The sequence below is a fragment of the Eptesicus fuscus genome, chromosome 2, assembly GCF_027574615.1.
Source record: "Eptesicus fuscus isolate TK198812 chromosome 2, DD_ASM_mEF_20220401, whole genome shotgun sequence".
Lineage (NCBI taxonomy): Eukaryota > Metazoa > Chordata > Mammalia > Chiroptera > Vespertilionidae > Eptesicus > Eptesicus fuscus.
The window spans coordinates 64,353,181-64,377,067 of record NC_072474.1 but is presented as its reverse complement, the minus strand read 5'-3'; the positions used below and the strand labels follow the sequence as shown (position 1 = coordinate 64,377,067).

General features: G+C 39.3%; 1 protein-coding gene and 1 pseudogene across 4 annotated transcripts in view; both read left to right on the top strand.

Moving 5' to 3' along the window:
• The window catches only part of LOC114232235 (uncharacterized), a 40,308-nt gene extending 16,666 nt beyond the window's left edge, over nt 1-23,642 (top strand). For all 4 annotated transcript variants that reach the window (XM_054727914.1, XM_028148391.2, XM_054727906.1 and 1 more), the window contains 2 exons: nt 1,683-1,841; nt 23,449-23,642. In XM_054727914.1, the coding sequence (XP_054583889.1) occupies nt 1,683-1,841; nt 23,449-23,586 (297 nt within the window). In that variant the 3' untranslated portion in view covers nt 23,587-23,642. The remainder of the gene's footprint in view (nt 1-1,682; nt 1,842-23,448) is intronic.
• Nucleotides 12,399-12,525, top strand: LOC114232296 (small nucleolar RNA SNORA42/SNORA80 family; annotated as a pseudogene).
• Nucleotides 23,643-23,887: the final 245 nt, after the last annotated feature.

Genomic DNA, 23,887 nt, shown 5'->3' with positions numbered 1-23,887 from the left:
GATGCTCTACATCATATGTCACTAGGGAATTGCAAATTAAAGCAACACTGAAATATCACTACACACCTTTTAGAATGACCAGGATTCAAAATACACCAAAGGCTGACAAGGATGTGGAACAATAATAACTCTTATTCATCGCTGGTGGGAATGTAAAATGGTACAGCCACTTTGGAAGACAGTTTGGCAGTTCTTTACAATACTAAACATACTCTCACCATACAATCCAGCAATCATACTCCTTGGTATTTACCCAAAGGAGTTGATAACTTTTGTTCACACAAAAACCCGCATACGGATGTTATAGCAGCTTTATTCATAATTGGCAAAACATGGAAGCAACCAAGATATCTTTTCACAGGTGAATGGATAAATAAACTGTGGTACATCCAAATAATGGACTATTATTCAGCACTAAAAGGAAATGAGTTATCAAGCAATGAGAAGACATGGAGGAACCTTAAGTGCATATTATTAAGTAAAAGAAGCCAATCTGAAAATGCTACATACTATGTGATTCCAACTATATGACATTCTGAGAAAGGTAAAACTGTGGAGACAGTAAAAAGACCAGTTGTAGCCAGGGCTTAGGGAGAAGGGAGGCATGAATAAGTGCAGCACAGAGGATTTTAAGGACAGTGAAATTGTTCTGCAGGATACTGTAATGGTAAATACACGTCTTTTTACATTTGTCCAAACCTATTGAATGTACAACAGTGAACCCTCATGTAAACTATGGACTTTGGGTGATAATGATGCGTCAATGTAAGGTCATCCATTATAACAAATGTACCACTCTAGTGCAGGATGTTGATAGTGAGAGAGGCTGTGTCAGGCTTAACAGGCATGTGGGAACTCTGTACTTTCCACTCAGTTTTACTAAGAACCTAACACTGCTCTTTAAAAAAACAGAAGTCTAGCCCGGCCAGCGTGGCTCAGTGGTTGAGTGTCGACCTATGAACCAGGAGGTTGAGGTTCGATTCCTGGTCTGGACATATGCCGGGGTTGTGGGCTCAATCTTCAGTAGGGAGTGTGCAGGGGGCAGCCGATCAGTGATTCTCATCATTGGTGTTTCTCTCTCTCTCTCTCTCTCCCTCCCTCTCTGAAATCAATAAAAATATATTTTTTATAAAACGGAAGTCTAGATAAACAATTTAAGTAAAAAGACAATTCCACTGCTGATTCAATCCCTTTACCACCGACCCACCAAACCATTTTTTTTTTTTTTTGCAAGATTAGGTGGGACAATGTGACACCTTAATCAATAAAGAAATTAAAAAGAAAAAAAAGAAAAAATGATTAGGTGGGACAGTTTGAGGCTTAGTTGATTCCTTATGCTGAAATACAAGTGAGATATTGCCTTTTTTCCCCCAGATATTTTATTCATTTTTAATTAAACTTACTGGGGTTACATTGGTTAATAAGATATATAGATTTCCAGTGTACAATTCTATGATATTTCATCTGTATATTGCATTGTGTGCCCACCACCCAAAGTCAAATCTTTTGTCACCATATATTTGACTCCCTTTACCCTTTAAATCCGCCCCCCACTTCCTTCTGGTAACCACCATACTGAGATATGCTTTTGACACTTATAGTCTAATTTGTACAACATATTATACCATATTAGATTTTATTTATAGAAAATAAATTTTGCATTATATTTCACTTCTATATAGATGAAATACAATAAAAATCAAGGTGACAGCTCGATATCCACACTGAGGAGTCAAGTAACTGATGTAAAAATTATTATGACCCAAAATATTGATAAAATATTGGAAAGCGAAGAAAGATTGAATAGCTTCACTGACAGAACAGATAATCTCCAAACAACTGTAAGTGATGCACACCTGTCTTGATATCCAAACAGTAATCTAAACCATAGGGTTAATCCACTTGAGGTAAATTGCCTAAAGCAAAACTATACCATAGGTACTGTGAAATAATCCTATGTTACCATTTAATGGCTTAATCAAGAAATTATTGGAATACAACTAAAATATTAAAAGAATGATTATAAAACAATCCAGATTTTTTAAAATTAATCAAACTTTTTTTTATAATTATTGAATTTTTTAGGGTGACACTGGTTAATAAAATTATATAGATTTCAGGGGTACAGTTCTATAATACGTCATCTGTATAATGTATTATGTGTTTACCACCCCAAGTCAACTCTCTTTCCATTACCATTTATCCTTCATTTATCCTTCCTACCTTCCCTACCCCTCTTTTTCTCTGGTAATCAACATACTGTTGTCTATGAGGGGTTTTCTTTTTGCTTAAATTTTTTTTAATTAATTTATTTTAAAAAATCTTTATTGTTTAGATTATTACAGATGTTCCTCTTTTTTTCCCCCATAGCTCCCCTCCACCCAGTTCCCACCCCACCCCAGGCCCTCGCCCTCCCCGCCCCCCGCACTGTCCTCATCCATAGGTGTAAGCTTTGTCCAATCTCTTCCCGCACCCCACCACTCCCTTCCCCCTGAGAATTGTCAGTCCACTCCCTTTCCATGCCCCTGATTCTATTACATTCACCAGTTTGTTCTGTTCATCAGATTTTTTATTCATTTGATTTTTAGCTTCACTTGTTGATGGATATGTATTTGTTGTCGTTTTGTTGTTAATAATTTTTTATCTTTACCTTTTTTCTTCTTCCTCTTCTTAAAGAATACCCTTCAACATTTCATATAATACTTGTTTGGTGGTGATGAACTCCTTTAGCTTTTTCTTGTCTGTGAAGCTCTTTATCTGACCTTCAATTCTGAATGATAACTTTTCTGGGTAGAGTAATTTTGGTTGTAGGTCCTTGTTATTCATCACTTTGAATATTTCTTGCCACTCCCGTCTGGCCTGCATAGTTTCTGTTGAGAAATCTGCTGACAGTCGTATGGGTACTCCCTTATAGGTAACTAACTGTTTTTCTCTTGCTGCTTTTAAGATTCTCTCTTTGTCTTTTGCCCTTGGCATTTTAATTATAATGTGTCTTGGTGTGGTCCTCTTTGGATTCCTCTTGTTTAGTGTTCTCTGCGCTTCCTGGACTTATAAGTGTATTTCTTTCACCAGGTAGGGAAAGTTTTCTGTCATTATTTATTCAAATAGGTTTTCAATATCTTGCTCTCTCTCTTCTTCTGGCACTCCCATAATTCAGATGTTGGTATGCTTGAAATTGTCCCAGAGGCTCCTTACACTATCTTCATATTTTTGGATTCTTTTTTTTTTTTTTTTGCTCTTTCAGTTGGATGATTTTTGCTTCCTCATATTTCAAATCTTTGACTTGATTCTTGGGATCCTCTAGTCTACTGCTGAATCTCTGTATATTATTCTTTATTTCAGACAGTGTATGCTTAATTTCTGACTGATCCTTTTCCTTTTTTTTTTTTTTTTTTTTTTTTTGGCATTCTCACTAAAATCCTTGAAGGTCTCACTAAGTTCCTTGGAGGTTTCTAGAAAATTCTTGAGTAACCTTATAACTGTGGTTTTGAACTCTATATCCAGTATTTTGCTTTCATCCATTTCTTTCATTTGTGACATTTTTTGTTGTCTCCACATTTTGGCTGCTTCCCTGTGTTTGTTTCTATGTATTGGGTAGCTACTAAGTCTCCTTGAGTTGATAGAGTGGTCTTGTGTGGTAGGTGTCCTATAGGGCCCAGTGGCTCAGCCTCCCCAATCACCTGAGGTGGACACTATTGGTGCACCCCTTTGTGGGCTGTGTGCACAGTCTTGTTGTAGTTAAGTCTTGATTGCTGTTGGTATCATTGGGAGGAATTGACTTCCAGGCCAATTGGCTGTGAGGACCAGCTGTGTCTACAATGGAAGAGCTGCTGTGCAGGAGACACCCTCATGGGGCAGGACTTGCTTCAGTGAGGCTTTGATGCTTACTGAGTCTGCCCCTTGAGTGTGTCACTTATGGATGTGAAGAGTTGTAATCTGGTATGGTCTGACACTGACCACTGTGTACACTGGCTCTTGGATCTCCAGGGAGGTGCAAAGTCATCCAATGGCTGGGGCCACCCAGCAGGAGCTACAGAGAGATCTGTAGATTCCTCCTCTTTGTATTGGGTTTGGAAGTGCCCAGATGAGGCCCAGCTCTGTAGCAAGGCAGGCTGCTGTGCTGCCTGTTTGACAGGTTTTAGGCTGAGAAAGGACAGGCCATTCATATGCTAAAGCCAAGCCTCTATGGGCAGCTTGGGTGGGGTTGTAAAATGGATGAGGCAGGGTCTCAGGGAATCTCCTGGGCAGAGCAAACAGCAATGGCTGCCAGTCAGCCCTGCACCAGAGAGGTCCCAGCGCAGGAAAAATGACCACTGCGAGCACCTCCGTCTAAAAGAAAGCCTCACTCCCATTCCTGTCCCAATGCCAGACAGTCCATTTTCTCCCCATATGTGTCTGGATCCCCCAGAGTCTCGCCCAGAACTGGAGTTCAGAGCAAGCAGGAGCTTGTATCTCCCTCCCGATTAAAGAAGCAGTGCACCCGGGTGCCAGCCCATTCTGCGCCTCCACACCTCCTACCAGTCTCAGTGCGCTTTCTTCTTTACCTCTCTAGTTGTAGAACTTCCACTCAGCGAGCTTTCCTGCGGTTCTGGATGATAGTTGTTCTGTCTTTTAGTTGTAATTTTGATGTGGTTGTGAGAGGCAGCAAGTACAGGTGTTTACCTATGCCATCATCTTGGTTCCTCCTTTGCTTAATTTCTTCAACTTTTTACCAAACCCCCAACTCTTCCCTCTGACAGCTGTTAGTCTGTTTTCTGTATCTGAGTCTGTTTCTATTTTGTTTATTAGATTCCACATATAAGTGAAAATCATATGGAAATTATCTTTCTCTGACTGGCTTATTTCACTTAGCATAATACTCTCTAGACCCATTCATGCTGTTGCCAAGAGTAAGATTTTCTTCTTTTTTACAGCTAAGTAGTATTCCATTGTGTAAATGTACCACAGCTTGTTTTATCCACTCATCTACTGATGGGCACTTGGGCTGCTAGCAAATCTTGGCTATTGTAAATAACACTATAGCAATCCAAAATTTAAAAAACAGAGAGAAAGTGATTATTTTCAAAACAGAAGTAATTCTTATATTAAGAAACACACAGGTTAGTCAACAAATAAACTGAAAGGGGAAAAAAAAGAGAGGGAGAACTTACCAAAAAATGGATTTAGAGGGTATAACAATTGCAATATGCACTCCTTATTTGGATTTTGATTCAAACTATAAAAATGAAAATTTACATGATACTAAAATATTTATGAATAAAATTATATAACGTCTGAGATTTGCTTCAGAATAGTTCAGGATTGGGGGAGTATGGGGTATTAAACAAAATTGATAATTGTTAAAACTGGATGTTGAATATTATACTATTCTGTCACCTTTATTTTTAACCTTTAATTTAATTTAAATTTTTCCATCACCTTTTATTTCCTCTATGCACTCTACTATCTCCACCCATCCCCCTTAACCCCCCAATCACCATCCTGTTGTCCATGTCCATGAGTTCTTTTTTTTTTTTGGCTCAATCCCTCCACACCCCCAACCCCACTCCATTCTGTCACCTTTTGCATGTGTTCAAAATTCTCTGCTAGAAAATAGTTTAAATTCTTTTGATTTTTACACATTCTATTATGCTGGTATATTTCTATATCCTTGGGCCAGTACTTCACCATTTTAGTTACTGTGGTTTTATGTCTTAATATCTTATAAGAAGTCTTAATATCTTATAGTGCAAGTTTGTCTACTTTTTACTTTTGAAATGTGTTGGCAATGCTTGCTTCTTTCTCTTCCAATGAATTTTAGAATGTATATCTCAAGTTATACACATACACCCACAAAATGTTGAGGTCTCAGTTATAATTACATTAATGTGATTAATGAAAATCAAACATCTTTAAAATATTTTTTCCCATCTCTAAACATGCTATCTCCTCATTTTTCTGGGTCTCTTTCAAAATATTTTTAATATATTTTTATTGATTTCAGAGATGAAGGGAGAGGGAAAGAGAGGTAGAAACATCAATGATGAGAGAGAATCATTGATTGGCTGCCTCCTGCATGCCCCACATTGGGGATTGAGCCCGCAACCCGGGCATGTGCCCTGACCGGGAATTAAACCACCTGGATCATAGGTGACACTCAACCACTGAGCCATGCCAGCTAGGGTCTTTCAAAATCTTTTAATAGAGTTTTATAATTTTTCCCATAAAGGTTTTGTACATCTTTGGTGAGATTTATTCTTTGATATCTTACCATTTTTGTTGCTATTATAAATGACTAGAGATCTGGTGCATGGATTTGTGCACCGGTGGGGTCCTTTGGCCTGGCCTGCAGGGATCAGTGGACCTCTGTGCCACCGCAGCCCGGCCTTACCCACCAGCTCGTCGGGCTCCAGCCCGCTGTCCGTGTCAATCCCAAACAGCACGAAGTAGTGGACAAAACAGCAGGTGGCTGAAGAGGAGCCCGAGCCCGGGCTGGGTGCCACACTGCTCCCGCCGATTACTGGCCCACTACGCCTGCCACTGCCGCTGCTCAGGCGCACAGGGGGCGTGTCCATAGGAGAGGCTTGAGCCGCCACAGCTGCACTCGCCAGCTGTAAGCCCGATGTCTGGTGCCTGTCTGTCAGCTGAACGGCGCTCCTGCTGTGGGAGCACACTGACCACCACGGGGAAGCTCCTGCATTGAGCATCTGCCCCCTGGTGGTCAGTGCGCATCATAGCTACCGGCCGGTCATCTGGTTGTTTGGTCGCTTAGGCTTTTTTATATATATATATATATATATATATATATATATATATATTTTTTTAGACTAGTATTTTCCAAAAACCTTATTAATAGGAATACAATAAAATTTTGCATACTGATTTTGTATACCAAACCTTACTGAACTCTTTTCTGATAATATTGTTTGTCTATGGGTTTCTTTGCATTTTTCACATAGAAATTCTATCATTATATAAATGACTGGATTTTTAAAAATCCTTTCTTATACATCTACTAGAGGCTCAGTGCATGAATTCGTGTATAGGTAGGGTCCGGCCAGCCCGCCCTGATTGGGCTTGGCCTGCTGTGGGAAGGGTATGCAAGAGGTTGGCCAGCTGGCCCCACCCCTGATTGGGTGGGGGGGGGGAGAAATCGGGAGGGGACTGCGGGTGGTTTGTGGGCCAGCCCCACCCCATGGTTGAACTCCTGGTCAAACTCCCGGTTGAGGGGACAATTTGCATATTAGCCTTTTATTATCCTATATAATAAAGATGTAATATGCAAATGGTCATTACACCATGAAGCATAATGACCGACTGCATAACAACCGGATCACAGATCAGGAGGGTGGGGCAGTGAGCTACAAGCAGGTGGCGGAGAGCTACAGGAGGCGGCAGGGCAGCAAGCTATGAGAAGGGGGCCAGGGGAGCGGAGGGAGCTACAGGAGGGTAGGGCAGCAGGCGGAGAGCTACAGGAGGGCAGCAGCGAGCTACAGGCTACAAGCGGGTGGTGGAGAGCTACAGGAAGGGGCAGGGCAGCAAGCTATGGGGGGGTAGGGGAAGGGGGTGCAGGGGGAGCTACAGGAGGGCGGGCAGCGAGCAGAGAGCTACTGGAGAGCAGCAGCGAGCTACTGGCACACAGATTCATGTGCAGGGCTACTAGTATAGTATAATTTTGTTTTACTTGCCTCACTACATTAGGTAGGCCCTCCCGTAAAATATTGAATAGAAATATTGATATCTGAAATATGTTTTGTTCCTGATTGAAAATGAATTATTTCTAATGCTTCCCAATTAAATATTAAGTTTATATTCAGATTTTGATATATACCTTTTAACATGTTATAAAAGTCCATTTCTGTTCCTCATTTGCTAAGAAACTTTATCATGAACAGGGTTGAATTGTATCAAATGCTTTTTTTCTACATTAATTGAGGTCATGATTTTTTTCTTCTTTAACTTATTAATATGACTAATTGTACATTAAATGTTTGTATATGTTGTTGCATTAATATGTTATAGTTTTATCATTATTGCCTCAAAAAAACGAGTTCATCAATGTCTAAAAACTATAGACTACATATCATGTGCAGTTGACCGGGAATTGAACCCCAACCCTTTGGTCTGGGGCCAATGCTCTAATCACTGAGCAAGACCTGATAGGGCTCATATAATACTTTTAGTCTGTCCTGTGCCTATTGTTTTATTTTCTCATTCTTAGCCTCTCTTTATTTTTTAATCAAGATATTTTTTGTCTTTTCAATGACCAGACTTTGGTTTATTTATAGTTCCTTTAAAACTTAGTTGATTTCTAATCTCTTTGCTTTTAATAATTTCCAAGTGCTTATAGCTACATGTAAAATTATTTTCTAGACATATTTCTTTACCTCCTTGCCCTCATGCCTCCCTTTCGACTTAAAGGCATTACCTTCCCTCCAGCAGTGTACTAGGGTTCCCTTTTCTCCACATCCCCACCAGCAACTCATTTGTTGATGGTACCCATTTCGACAGGTGTGAGGTGATACCTAATTGCCATTTTAATTTGCATCTCTCTGATGATTAGTGACCCAGGGTATTTTTTCATATGTCTCTTGGCCATGTGTATGTCCTCTTTGGAGAAGTCTATTTAGGTCCATTTTTTTTAAATTGGATTGTTTGTCTTCCTTTTGATAAGTTATATGAGTTCTTTATATATTTTGAAAATTAACCCCTTATCAGATATATCATTGGCAAATATGTTCTCCCATATAGTGGGTCCTTTGCATTTTGTTGATGATTTCTTTTGCTGTGCAAAGCTTTTTATTTTGATGTTGTCCCATTTGTTTATTTCCTCCTTTGTTTCCCTTGCCTTAGATGTATCAGCAAACATATCAAGAGATGTCTGAGATTTTGGTGCCTATAGTTGCTTCTAGGATTTTTATGGTTTCACAACTTACATTTAAGTCTTTTATCCATTTTGAGTTTATTCTTGAGTATTGTGTAAGTTGGTGGTCTAGTTTCATTTTTTTTTAATTTTTTTTTTTTGCATGTACCTGAATTGCAGACTGCTGTAGCCGCCATGGAAAACAATATGGAGTTTCTTCAAAAAATTAAAAATGGAACTACCATTTAACCCAGTGATCCCACTTCTAGGAATATATACTAAGAATCCCGAAACACCAGTCAGAAAGAATATATGCACCCTCATGTTTACAATTTACAATAGCTAAGATATGGAAACAGCCCAAGTGCCCATCAGTAGATGAGTGGATAAAAAAGACATTTACACCATGAATACTATGCAGCTGTAAAAAAGGATCTTTTACCCTTTGAGACAGCAGAGAGGGACCTGGACAGTATTATGCTCAGCGACGTAAGCCAGTCAGAGAAAGACAAGTATCCCATCAGTAATGTAGGAGGGTTTTAATTTCTCCATATCATCTCCAACACTTTTTTTCCATTTTTTTAAGTTATAGCCATCCTACTTGGTAAGAAGTGATGTCTCATTTTGAATTTGCACTTCCTTAATGACTAATGATCTTGAGCATTTTTTCATGTGCTTATTGGCCATTTATATATCTTCTTTGCAGAAAGTCTATTCAAGTCCTTGTCCCATTTTTTAACAGGTTTGAGGTTTTTTTGTTATTGAGGAAGGGCAGAATCTTAACAGGCACTTGTCATTAAAAGGCCTTCCTAATCTTTCCTATTGCTTGGGCAAAAAAACCATTAACTTATTCAGTCTTTCAGTGTTCCAAATTTCTGCATCCTCTCTATCCCTTTTCATTTCTTCTTGCAAACCAACCAATTGTTGCCTAGCTAAATGCAGCCAGTAACAAGAACTCACACTACTTCCCTTCTGTTTTCCAACCTTTTCTTCTAAAGTGGCAGACTCAATAAGTACTTTGTCTGCCTTCCAAGTTATCACAGGTGATAGTTTTAGCCAATATTTTACCCTCCATAACATAGGTCTTTGTCTTTCCAGCCTCTAATATCAGTTTCTTCATTGTCTACCATGTGATGGTTAAGCCACATTTTAGAGTTTCGTAATAACATAGCCTACTCCCAGTTTCAATATTAGAGAAACACTCACTGTAATAACATACCTCAGGTTTTCATTGTTTTAACTCAATAGAGTGTTATTTCTTGGTTATGTAACAGTGTGAGGTAGGTTTTCATTGGGCAGACTTCCACATGGTAATCCAGTAACCCAAGCCTTTTCCATTTTGTGACTGCCATTGTCTTGGGCCTCAGTATTTAAATTTCAAGTGGCAGTTGGTTAAACAGGGAATGAAGGAAGCACATTTGCTTATAGCCCCTTTAAGGCCAAAAGTGACACCCATCACTTCCACTCACAATCTATTGGTAAGAATTAATCTTATAGCTTTGTGTAGGTGCAAAAGTTAGAGAGGCACAGCATGGAATGGGGTGAGGGAACTGAGAAATGTAGTCTGTAATTAGAGAGTCTCTCTCTAGCAATAAACTCCTCTACATTATGGAAGGGAACTCAAGTCTTCATTAGATAGCTGGCTGTCTTTATTATATCTGCACTAAAGGAAATTCTAAAAACAGTATGTCAGGTAGATGAAAAATGATCTCAGATAAAAATTCTGTCTCAGCAAGAAATAAAGATCCAGGCTGGGTAGCTCAGTCGATTAAAGCATCGTCTCAATACACCAGAGTTGTGGGTTTGATCCCTAGTCAGGACACATATAAGAATCAACCAATGAATGCATAAATAAGTAGAACAACAAATCAATGTTTTTCTCTTTCTCCCTTCCTCTCTCTCTAAAATCAATAACTAAAAAAATAAAATAGCCTGGCTGGTGTGGCTCAGTTGATTGGAGTGTTGTCCCATACACCAAAAGGTGATAAGTTTGATTCCTGGTCAGGGCACATACCTAGGTTTCAGGCCTGATACCCGGTTGGAGCATGTACGGAAGGCAACCAATTGATGTTCTCTCCCACATCAATGTCTCTCTCTCTCTTTCCCTCCCTCTAAAAAATAAAGATCCAAGAAAGTGGTAAAGGTGTCAGTAACACTAAATGAATATTGACTGCAATATAGGTGGTGAGAAATAGTTGGATTGTGGATATATATTGAAGGTGGGGCGAATTTGAAGTTGTTGACAGATTGGAGGTTTGGTGAGAGACTCTAAACTCCAAAGTTTTGAGCCATAGAGTTCATCACTTTCCTCATGTAAGCCCCAGGCTTAGCCTGCTGTCCCTGTGTGCACTGGGTGACAGAGGCCAACATCACCACCCTCCCAAATGCAGAGGAGCTGCACCATTAGTGCAGTTTCTCACTGCTCTCCTGGGTTCCTGCACATGGCCTTACTCTTACTTTCTTCCAAGTTCAGTTATGCGTTAAAGATTTGCTTCTCTTCTTTTATCTAGCATTTCTGAGTAAAAATAGAGGCAGGATTATTGGATTACATAATCCATCATATTATCAGGCCTATTACTTTTAAAAAATATTTTTGTTGATTTCAGAGAAGGGAGAGGGAGAGATAGAAACATCAATGATCAGAATCATTGATCAGCTGCTTCCTGCATGCCCCCTACTGGGGATGGAGTCTGCAACCCAGGCATGTGCCTTTGACCAGAATCGAACCCAGGACGCTTCAGGCCTTAGGCTGACACTTTAGCCACTAAGCCAAACCAGCTAGGGCTATTACTTTCTTATTAAATTATATATGTGCCTGTATTATAGGAAAAGAGACAACACCTAAGTCTCAGAATATTATACTGCCTTACCTTCCTAACAAATCCCACTTTTATGTATACATTGTATTTTCATGATTACATAGAGAAAAAAATGACTTCCTCTTTGAAGCCAGTTGAGTAAAAGCAGCTCAATAAAAGATAAAATTTTACTGAAGTATTTTAGAGTTTTCTCCCTTTTCTCTGGGTCTTTTTAAATATTTTTTAAAAATATATTGTTATTGATTTCAGAGAGGAAGGGAGAGAGAGATAGAAACATCAATGCTGAGAACCATTGACCAGCTGCCTTCTGCACGCCCCACACTGGGGATCGAGCCCGCAACCCAGGCATGTGCCCTGACCAGGAATTGAACTGTGACCTTCTGGTTCATAGGTCGACACTCAACCACTGAGCAACACTGGTTGGGCTCTCTTGGTCTTTCTCTAAAAGACTCTACTGAATATTATTTTTTGTGGTTGTTGTTAATCCTCACGCAAGGCTATTTTTCCATTTATTTTTAGAGTGTGGAAGGGAGTGGGGAAAGAGAGGGAGAGAGAGAGAGAAAGAGAGAGAGAGAGAAACATCAACATGAGAGTTCCCCGACTAGGGCCATGGATCCAACCTACAACCCAGGTACATGCCCTTGACTGGGAATCAAAACTGTGACCCTTCAGTGCACAGGCCTATGCTCTGTCCACTGAGCACCACCAGCCAGGGCTCTACTGAATTATCTTAAAAAGCAGATTTGGTGGTGGGCTCTTCTCTGTGGGCCTCTCCTAGTATACTCATGCAAGAGTAAGTTGCAGTCTCAAATTGCTCAGCCTCCTTGCCTGTAGGCCGTGAGCACTGAAGGGGGTTATACAGTGTAAAAACAAGCAAACAAACAACAAAATACACAAAAGCAGATTTGGTTTTTAAACACAAAGTAGGCCAATAAGCTTTCTGTCAGTCTGCCTACAGATAAAGATGGGTCAGGTTAAAATCCTGGCAGATTAAACTTACACATTTATCTTGATATCCTCTCAAAAATCCAATAAAAGAATGGGTAAAACAATAGAGAGGCTTTAATGTGTAAACCACTAGGATATTAAAAAAAGAAAGAATAAACAAGAGAAAAGACAGCAGGTAAGAAATGTCAACGATTTTAGATGCTAGGAAATGGATTACTAGTAATTATTAGTCCCAGTAGAACAGTAAAAAGCTTGAAAACATAAACTAGTAAGCAGGAGAAGACATTAAGATGCAAACTGATCTGGGCCAAAGAACCTTGGAAAGGATCAGAAATTGGAGACATGTAGTATAGGTCTAGAAAGAAGAGACTGGGTAAAAAGTCTTTAAAAGAAACATGTTACCTGTAGAGCCACTTCCCTACTTTTTATTGCCATATTGCTTCCTCTGCTTATCACTGACAAAGGATAATAAATTTTATTATGTAAAGACAATAGACCAGAGATGTTCTAAACTTAGACACCAGGTGCAGTTGAGGCCAGAGTGATCATCATTAATATCAGGACTAAGGGGTAATCTGCATCCTGAAAATGGTGACCACTCCCCAACCTCGCTCCCAGTCAGCTTCATCAAGGCAAGAAATTAGAGGGACTCTCTCTAAGAAAGCTGACTAGACCAAGGGGGGAAAAATACAGATATTAACCTATAGATATTGAGTCATTCCCCCAATGAAATGGTCAGGTCAATGGCACATGGGCTATCCTACCAGGAAGCCCACCAAATAACAGCCCTAACTCACTTATACTGGGTTTCCAGTCATTTTAGAAAATCAGCAACACAGATAATGAGATATTTGAGGAAGTCTCTATAATTTAAAAAATACATTTAAATAGGAAAAAAGAACTCAGACAAAACAGATCATGCAAAAGCAAAAGTAAGTGCCCTTTTATAATTGATAAATGCTTAATTTAATGAAAACCATAAAGCCTGAGTTCTTTTATAGTGTTGCTTCTCTCAAAAATTCAGTATATATTGATAGACTGAACTGTCCCAAAGACTTTTCCTCAAATAGTAGTTCTATTAGGTAACAAAGTGTCAAGGTCTTTTGGAAATTAAAACAATAGTAAAAATTTTAAATTCAGTGGAATTATTGTAATATAAAGTTGAGATATTCTCTCACAAAGTAGAGACACAATGAAAGCAGTTCTGAGAAAGTAGAGACACAATGAAAGCAGTCCTGAGAGGTAAGTTTATAGCGCTACAGGCCTACCTCAAAAACAAGAAAAAATGGTACTAAATTATCTAACTCCACAACTTAAAGAATTAGAAAGAGAGCAACAAGAAAATCCCAGAATGAGCAGAAGGAAGGAGATAATAAAGATCAAAACAGAAATAAATGACATAGAGACAAAAAAAAAAAATACAAAAGATCAATGAAACCAAGAGCTGGTTCTTTGAAAGGATAAACAAGATTGATGAACCTTTAGCCAGGCTCACCAAGAAGCAAAGAGAGAGGACCCAAATAAACAATGACCCAAATCAGAAATGAAAGAGGCAAAATAACAACAGACTCTAGAGAAATACAAAGGATTGTTAAAAAATACTATGAACAACTCTATTCCAACAAACTAGACAACATGGAGGAAATGGACATATTCCTAGAAAACTACATCCTTCCAAAACTCAATTGGGAAGAATCTAAAAATCTCAATAGGCCGATAATTATGGAAAAAATTGAAGCAGTAATCAAAAAGCTTCAAGCAAACAAAAGCCTGGGGCCAAGACAGCTTCACAGGGGAGTTTTATCAAACATTCAAGGAAGAACTAAAACCTATCCTCCTCAGACTATTCCAAAAAATTCAAGAGGAAGCAACACTTCCAAGCTCATTCTATGAAGCCAGCATCATCTAACACCAAAACCAGATAAAGACAACACAAAGACAGAGAATTACAGGCCAATATCCCTCATGAACAAAGATGCCAAAATCCTCAACAAAATTCTAGCAAATCGGATCCAGCATTACATCAGAAAGATCACACACCACGACCAAGTAGGATTTATCCCAGGGATGCAAGGATGGTACAATATCTGCAAATCAATAAACGTGATATATCACATAAACAAATTGAGATAAAAATCACATAGTCATATCAATTGTTGAGGAAAACGCATTGGACAAAATCCAACACCCTTTCTTGATAAAAACTCTCAGCAAGGTGGGAATAGAAGGATCATACCTCAACATAATAAAAGCCATATATGACAAACACACAGCCAACATCATACTGAATGGGCAAAAACTAAAACCATTTCCCCTAAGAACAGGAACAAGATAGGGATGCCCACTCTCACCACTCCTGTTTGACATAGTACTGGAAGTACTAGCCATTGCGATTAGACAAGAAGAAGAAATAAAAGGCATCCATATTGGAAAAGAAGTAAAACTGTCCTTATTCACAGATGACATGATACTATACATAGAAAACCCTAAAGACTCTATCAAAAAATTATTAGATTTAATAAATAAATTAGGCAATGTAGCAGGATACAAAATTAATGCCAAGAAATCTATGGCATTTCTATATACCAATGGTGAGCTTACAGAAAGAGAGACTTAAAAAGCAATCCCATTTACCATCACACCAAAAAAATTAAGATAGGTAGGAATAAACTTAACCAAGGACGTAAAAGACCTATACGCGGAAAACTACAGGACACTGAAAAAAGAGATAGAGGAAGTCATAAACAGATGGAAGAACATACCATGTTCATGGATTGGTAGAATCAACATCATTAAAATGTCCATACTACCCAAAGCAATCTATAGATTCAATGCACTCCCATTAAAATACCAATGGCATATTTCACAGACCTAGAATGAACTTTCCAAAAATTCATCTGGAATAAAAAAAGACCCCGAACAGCTGCAGCAATCCTGACAAAGTAGGTGGGATCTCAATACCAGATATCATCCTGTATTACAAAGCCACTGTTCTCAAAACAGCCTGGTACTGGCATAAGAACAGATATACAGACCAATAGAATAGAATAGAGAACCCAGAAATCGACTCAAACCACTATGCTCAATTAATATTTGACAAAGGAGGCATGAACATACAATGGAGTTAAGACAGTCTCTTCCATAAATGGTGTTGGGAAAATTGGACAGATACATGCAAAAAAAATGAAACTAGACCACCTACTTACACCATACACAAAAATTAACTCAAAATGGATAAAGGACTTAAACATAAGACGGGAAACCATAAAAATACTAGAGGAATCGACAGGCAGCAAAATCTCAGACATATGCCAAGCAATTTCTTCACCGATACCGCTCCTAGGGCAATGGAAACTAAAGAGAAAATAAACAAATGGGACTACATCAAAATAAAAAGCTTTTGCACAGCAAAAGAAACCATCAACAAAACAACAAGAAAGCCCACTGCATGGGAGAACATATTTGCCAATGTTATCTCCAATAAGGATTTAATCTCCAAAATTTATAGGGAACTCATACAACTTAACAAAAGGAAGATAAACAACGCAATAAAAAAATGGGCAACTGACCTAAATAGATACTTTTTGAAAGAAGACAGAAGGAAGGCCAAGAGACATATGAAAACATGCTCAAAGTCATTAATTATCCCAGAGATGCAAATCAAAATGACAAAGCGGTACCATCTAACACCTGTCAGAATGGCTCTCAACAAATCAACAAATGATAAGTGCTGGCAAGGATGCAGAGAAAAAGGAACCCTCATGCACTGCTGGTGGGAATGCAGACTGGTACAGCCACTGTGGAGAACAGTATGGAGTTTCCTCAAAAAACTAAAAATGGAACTCCCATTTGACCCAGTGATCCCACTTCTAGGAATATATCCCAATAAACTAGAAACACCAATCAGAAAGGATATATGCACCCCTATGTTCACAGCAGCACAATTCCCCATAGCTAAGATTTGGAAACAGCCTAAGTGCCCATCAGCAGATGGGTGGATTACAAAACTGTGGTACATCTACACAATGGAATACGACACTGCAGTAAAAAGAAGGAGTTCTTACCATTTTCAACAGCATGGGTGGAGCTGGAGAGCATTATGCTAAGTGAAATAAGCCAGACAGAAAAAGATATCACATGATCTCACTCATTTATGGAAAATAATGAACAACATAAACTGATGAACAACAACAGATCCAGAGACAGAGAAACATCAATCATGTCAAACCTCAGGGAAGGTAGCGGAGAGTGGGGGTAAGGGGGAGAGATCAACCAAAGGACTTGTATGCATCCATATAAGCCTAACCAATAGACACAGACAAGAGGGGGGTAAGGGCATGAATGGGGAGTTTAGGGGGGGGGGGGTAATGGGGGAATAAGGACACATGTAATACCTTAATTAATAAATAAATTTAAAAAAGAAAAAATATTAAAAATAAAGTAGAGAAAGAAGAGAAAGAAAAGATGAAGATAAAAGAATCAGTCTAAGACATCCACATATGAATAAAGGAATGTCAGAAAAAGAAAATGAATCAGAGAGGAGAAACTCAAAGAAATACAAGAAAAATTCCTAGAACTAATTGAGTTTCCAGATTCAATGAATAAAACAAGGACCACAGTGTGGCATGTAATCTTGAAATTAAAGAACATTTGAAAGGAAGAGAAGAATCTAAAGAATGTGTTTCAGAGTGAGAAAAGACAAAGACTTGCCAATTAGAATAGCACTAGATTTCACAATAGCAATATATGGGTGTTCAAAAAATAGAGGAATGCTTTCAAAATTCTGAGGGAAAATGATTTCCACAGTAGATTTCTATACCCAATCAAATTACTAACTCAGTGGAAGGAGAGAATAATGACATTTCTAGGCATGTAGGCTCTTAGAAATATATCTCACACTTACCCTTTCTAAAAAAGTTTTTAGCAAATATTTTTCACCAGTAGAATGGGAAAGATGAGATTGATAAAAAACAGAAGGCCCAACACTAGAGATGGACATTCCCAGGATATTGAAGAAAGACCCAAGATTAAAGCTATATGGTAAACCTGGAGTCCAACCAAGCCAGATTGGATCAGGTCAAAAGGCTCTGTGATGAACTTCTTCAAGATAAAACGGGTAGATCCAAACCCAGCAACAATCAAAGGAAGAATGTTTTTCAGCTCCTTTGGAGAGTTTGGGAATGAATTACTGATTGATAGATTAAAAATTAACAATTGAGTCTGGCCAGCATGGCTCAGTGGTTGAGTGTCGACCTATGAACTAGGAGGTCATAGTTCAATTCCTGGTCAGGGCACATGCCCAGGTTGTAGGCTCTATCCCCAGTATAGGACGCTCAGGAGACAGCTAATCAATGATTCTCTCTCATCATTGATGTTTCTGTCTTTCTCTCCCTCTCCCTCTCTGAAATCAATAAAAATATATTTTAGGAGAAACCAAGATGGCGGCATAGGTAAACACCTCAACTGCTGCCTCGCACAACGATTTCATAACTACAACTAAAAGACAAAACAGACATCATCTAGAACCACAGGAAGGCTGGCTGAGTGGAAATTCTACAACTAGAAGGAAAGAGAAAGGCACACTGAGAGAGGAGCTGTGGAAGGCAGAGGTACAGAGGCACACCTGTGGAGAGGGCTGGCAACTGAGTATGCGGCTGGCTTTCTCAATCGGGAGGGAGACACAAGCTCCCGACTGCTCTGAACTCCAGTTCTGGGCGAGACTCTGGGGACTCAAACTCATATGGAGAGAAACTGGACAGTGGGTGAAACTCTAGGGTGGCTTTCTCTCAGAGGTGCTTGCAGCGATTACCGCGGGACACTGAGAACCAGGGGCCTCTTAGGGCAGGACTGACAGGAAGCCATCGCTGTTTGCTCCACCCTGAGATCCCACCCCACGAAGTCATTGCTGATTGCTCTGCCCTGAGACTCAGCCCCATCCAAGCTGAGTGCAGAGGCTTTTGCATAGGAATGGCCTAGTCTTTTGAATTTTAAACTTACCTAACAAACTGCAGCTGAGTCAGAGACCCAGAACATCCAAAAGAAGGCCTAAGGCCCCGCAGCAGCTTGCACTGCTTCACAGCTGGGCCTCATCTGGGCACCTCCAAAACCCAAACAAAGAAGAGGAATCTGCAGATCTCTCCGTAGCTCCTGCTAGGTGGCCTCAGGCAGAGGCTAAATTAGCACCTCCTTGGAGATCCAAGAGCCAGTGTACCCAGGGGTCAGAGTCGGACCATCCAGATTACAGCTCCTCAGATCCATAAGGGGCACACTCAGGGGGCAGACTCAGTAAGCACCAAAGCCCCACTGAAGCGAGTCTTCTCTCTTAAGGGTGTCTCCAGCACAGAAGTTCTCCCATCGTAGACACAGCTGATCCTCACAGCCAATTGGCCTGGAGGTCAATTCCCCCCAGTGATACCAATAACAATCAAGGCTTATCTACAACAAGACTGTGAACACAGCCCGTAAAGGGGTGCACCAAGAGTGTCCACCTCAGGTAACTGGGGAGGCTGAGCCACTGGGCCCTATAGGACACCTAGCACACAAAGTCACTCTATCAATTCAGGGAAGCAGCCAAAATGCAGAGACAAAGAAAAAGGTCACAAATGAAAGAAATGGAGGAAAGCAAACACTAGATATAGAGTTCAAAACCACGGTTATAAGGTTTTTCAAGAATTTCCTAGAAAAGGCCGATAAATTTAGTGAGACCCTCGAAGATATGAAAAAGGACCAACTAGAAATTAAGCATACACTGACTGAAATAAAAAATAATATACAGCCCTAATTGGTTTGGCTCAGTGGATAAAGTATCGGCCTGCAGACTGAAGGGTCCCAGGTTCGATTCCGGTCAAGGGCATGTACCTTGGTTGCGGGCACATCCCCAGTGGGGGGTGTACAGGAGGCAGCTGATCGATGTGTCTCTCTCATCGATGTTTTTAACTCTCTCTCTCTCTCCCTTCCTCTCTGTAAAAATTAATAAAATATATTAAAAAAAATAATATACAGAGATCCAACAGCAGACTAGTGGATCGCAAGAATCAAGTCAAAGATTTGAAATACAAAGAAGCAAAAAACACCCAACTGGAAAAGAAAAAAGAATCCCAAAATATGAAGATGTGTAAGGAGCCTCTGGGACAACTTCAAGCGTATCAACATCCGAATTATGGGGGTGCCAGAAGAAGAGAGAGAGCAAGATACTGAAAACCTATTTGAAGAAATAATGACAGAAAACTTCCCCCACCTGGTGAAAGAAATAGACTTACAAGTCCAGGAAGCACACAGAACCCCAAACAAAAGGAATCCAAAGAGGACCACACCAAGACACATCATAATTAAAATGCCAAGAGCAAAAGACAAAGAGAGAATCTTACAAGCAGCAAGAGAAAAACAGTTAGTTACCTACAAGGGAGCACCCATATGATTGTCAGCTGATTTCTCAACAGAAACTATGCAGGTCAGACGGGAGTGGCAAGAAATATTCAAAGTGATGAATAGCAAGAAGCTACAACCAAGATTACTCTACCCAGCAAAGCTATCATTCAGAATTGAAGGTCAGATAAAGAGCTTCACAGATAAGAAAAAGCTAAAGGAGTTCATCACTGGCAAACCAGTATTATATGAAATGCTGAAAGGTATTCTTTAAGAGGAAGAAGAAAAGGTAAAGATAAAAATTATGAACAACAAATACATATCTATCAACAAGTGAATCTAAAAATCAAGTCAATAAAAAATCTGATGAACAGAATAAACTGGTGAATATAATAGAATCAGGGCATAGAAAGGGAGTGGACTGACAATTCTCAGGGGACAGGGGTGTGTGGGTGTGGGAAGAGACTGGACAAAAATCGTACACCTATGGATGAGGACAGTGGGGGGGGGTAAAGGCAGAGGTTGGGGTGGGAACTGGGTGGAGGGGAGCTATGGAAGGAAAAAAGAGGAACAATTGTAATAATCTGAACAATAATGATTTATTAATAATATATATATTTTTTAGAAAAGCAAAACTAACAATTTAAAAGATGTTGTTTAACTGTATACCTATTATTAACTCTAGAGAAACCAGAACATTTGTATATTATAGTCAATGTATTCAAATACACTCCATGGCTCAGCAAATATTTACAATGTTTTCATTAAAAAGAGAGGATATGAAAGAAAGTTGTGTGTTTGGGGAAGGAGGGAGTTAGAGATATGGTAAGAGTTATATAATCTTTTCCATAATTGTAAAGTGAAACATCAAGAAATATATATGTATGCTTTCTAGTAACACAGAGGAAAACAAACACCAGGAAAAAAATAAACATCTAAGTAAGTATTAATTGAGCACCTACTATTATGTCAGACACTGTTCTAGGTCAGGGTTTCTCAACCTTGGCACATTATGGCCTGATCAATTTGTTGGGAGGTGGGTGGGTAGGGGGACTGTCCTATATGCATTGTAGTATGTTTAACAGCATCTCTGGCTTCTACCCGTTAGATGCCAGTAGCACCCCCTATAGTTATGACAATCAGAATGTCTCCAGACATTGCCATATGTCCCCTGGAAAGCAAATCGCCCCCAGTTGAAAACTACTATTCCAGGTAATAGGGATATAGCAACAAACAAAACAAAAAGATCCGAAATTGATTACCTCTAAAAAATAGGATTGGGGGGTATAGGAGAGGAGAATGCTGTTTTTAGAATTCTGAATTTTCAAACTATATATGCATATCACATTAATAAAAGAGAAAGCAAATAACCTAAGAGACAAAGGTAAAGTCTGCTTATACCTTAAACATTTCTACACAAGGCAGTATAGAGTCATGCAACTCTAGATCTGAATTCTAACTACACCACTTATGAGGTATATACCCTTAGGCAAGTAACTTCAAACTTTTGAGCCTCATTCTCTTCAGTGCTGTAAAATAGGAATACTCACCCAAGATTATTATGAATATTGCATATTATTATGCAATACCACATATAACGTATGTCATATAGACCTGAATTTAAAGCACTCAATGAATTATAATGTCCTGGAAAGTACAACTAGTCACTAGTGTCCATATGCTAGATCCTTGGGAATGAACAGCATCTTTGGTATATAAACCTGAGGCTCCCTGATCTTGTCATACATTAGTTATGATGTCATTTTTTCACATGCACTGTAATCATGTACCTTGACTTTGCTCTAGAAAAGTCACCACATACACTGAGAGTAAAGATGATCTGATTATGAATAAAGTCAATTGAAATACTTTAAAGTTTTACTTCTAATCCATGTGGCAGACAGCACAAGTCCAAATAAACACCAAGCAATGTATTTGTATCATAGCCATATGAGAAGCTGTTATCTATGTTTAAAAAACAAAAAGGAGTTGTGGACCAAATGGAAACAATAAAACTTTTTGCAGCACAAAAAAATAAAAATAATTTTATGATTTTGTATGAATTTGTTTTATTTCTTCTCAATGCTCCTTTAATTATTTCAATATTTTGTATGTTAATAAGTGAGCTTTTTCTTAGGATACTTTTTAAAAAAATCCTCACCTGATATGTTTTTTAGTCTAGAGAGAGGAAGAGAGAAACATCGATGTGAGAAACATCTATCAGTTGCCTCCCGTATATGCCCTGACCAGGGATCAAATCCACAACCTAGGTATGTGCCCTGACCATGAATGGAACCCACAACCTTTTTGGTGTATGGAATGACACTCCAACCAACTGAACCAACAGCTTGGACATGAGCTATTTTATTTAGGTTTAATTACATTAAGATATGAAACTATGGTATCATAAAGTACTTCAACTCCAACTCATTAATATATATATATAATAATATATATATATATATTAAAGCCTAAGTGACTGGCCAACTGGCCGACTGGCCTGTAGCTATGATGCGCACTGACCACCAGGGAGAAGATGCTCAATGCACAGGCATGGAAACCTGGAACAGACTGATGAAAATGAGAGGGAAGGGGGAGCGGGGAGGGTGGGAAGAGATTAACCCAAGATCTTATATGCATACTAGAGGTCTGGTGCACGGATTCGTGCACTGGTGGGGTCCCTCGGCCTAGCCTGCAGGGATCAGGCCGAAACCAGCTGACATCCCCCAAGGGGTCCTGGATTACGAGAGGGCGCAGGCCAGGCCGAGGGACCCCACCGGTGCACAAATCCATGCACTGGGCCTCTACTAATTATGATAATAATGGCATAATTTATTTTTATATGGTGATTTGGATATACCATAATCACTATCTGTTAATCCTCACAATCTGGGCTACTATGTGGCAGATATTATCCAGATTTAATAGATTGATTAATTCACTCATCCAACAAATATTCATTGAACCACTGATCTGTATCAGGCAGTAAGGAATATAGCAGTGAATGAAACAGACAGAAATTCCCACATCCATAGTTTACATTCTCTACAAACAATAAATAAATTTTACATAAATGTTAAATAGGACTTTGGAGGAAAATAGCATACTAAAGGGGAATAGCGCTTCTGGAATGGAGATTGGGGAGAGTACCAATTTTAAATAGGGTAGTAAGAGATAGTGGCATTTAAATAAAATCATGAAGTGAAGATGAGGAAACTGAGGCTCAAAGGGTTAGTAACTTGTTCATGGTCACAAAATTAATAAAATTAATTTAAGTACGGCTTAACACAATAAGGAAGGCACCTGGAATCTTGGTGCATCATTTTATAAAAGCGGTTTTGTTAAACTTCATTGAGACTTTATGGGATTGATCAAAACCAAATTAAATCTGTTCTTTTAGATATCTCTAAGTATTTGAGTGTGCCCATTAATTCAGACATGAAAACATTAAATTTGTGTTTATTTTTATTTCAGGCCAAAGACTCCCAAGAAACAAGAAAGATTCTTAGGAAGATATGGTGGCAACACCTCAAAAAGATTATAATCATCACCGTGGCAATTCTCCTTTCAATCATCATCATTCTTTTAAGTACAAATATAATACCAACCTGACCCTTTTTCTCTCCATCCCCAATAGGTACCAATAAAGTGTTACATGTAATTACAGAGTTCTGCAACCAACAATTATTAAAGCACTAGAGGCCTGGTGAATGAAATTCGTGCACTTGCGGGGGGGGGGGTGTCCTTCAGCCTAGCCTGCACCCTCTTGCAGTCCGGGAGCCCTCAGGGGATGTCTGACAGTTGGACATCCTTAGTGCTGCTACAGAGGCGGGAGAGGCTCCCGCCACCACCGCTGCGCTCGCCAGCTGTGAGCCCAGCTCCCCGTGGGAGTGCACTGACCACCAGGGGTCAG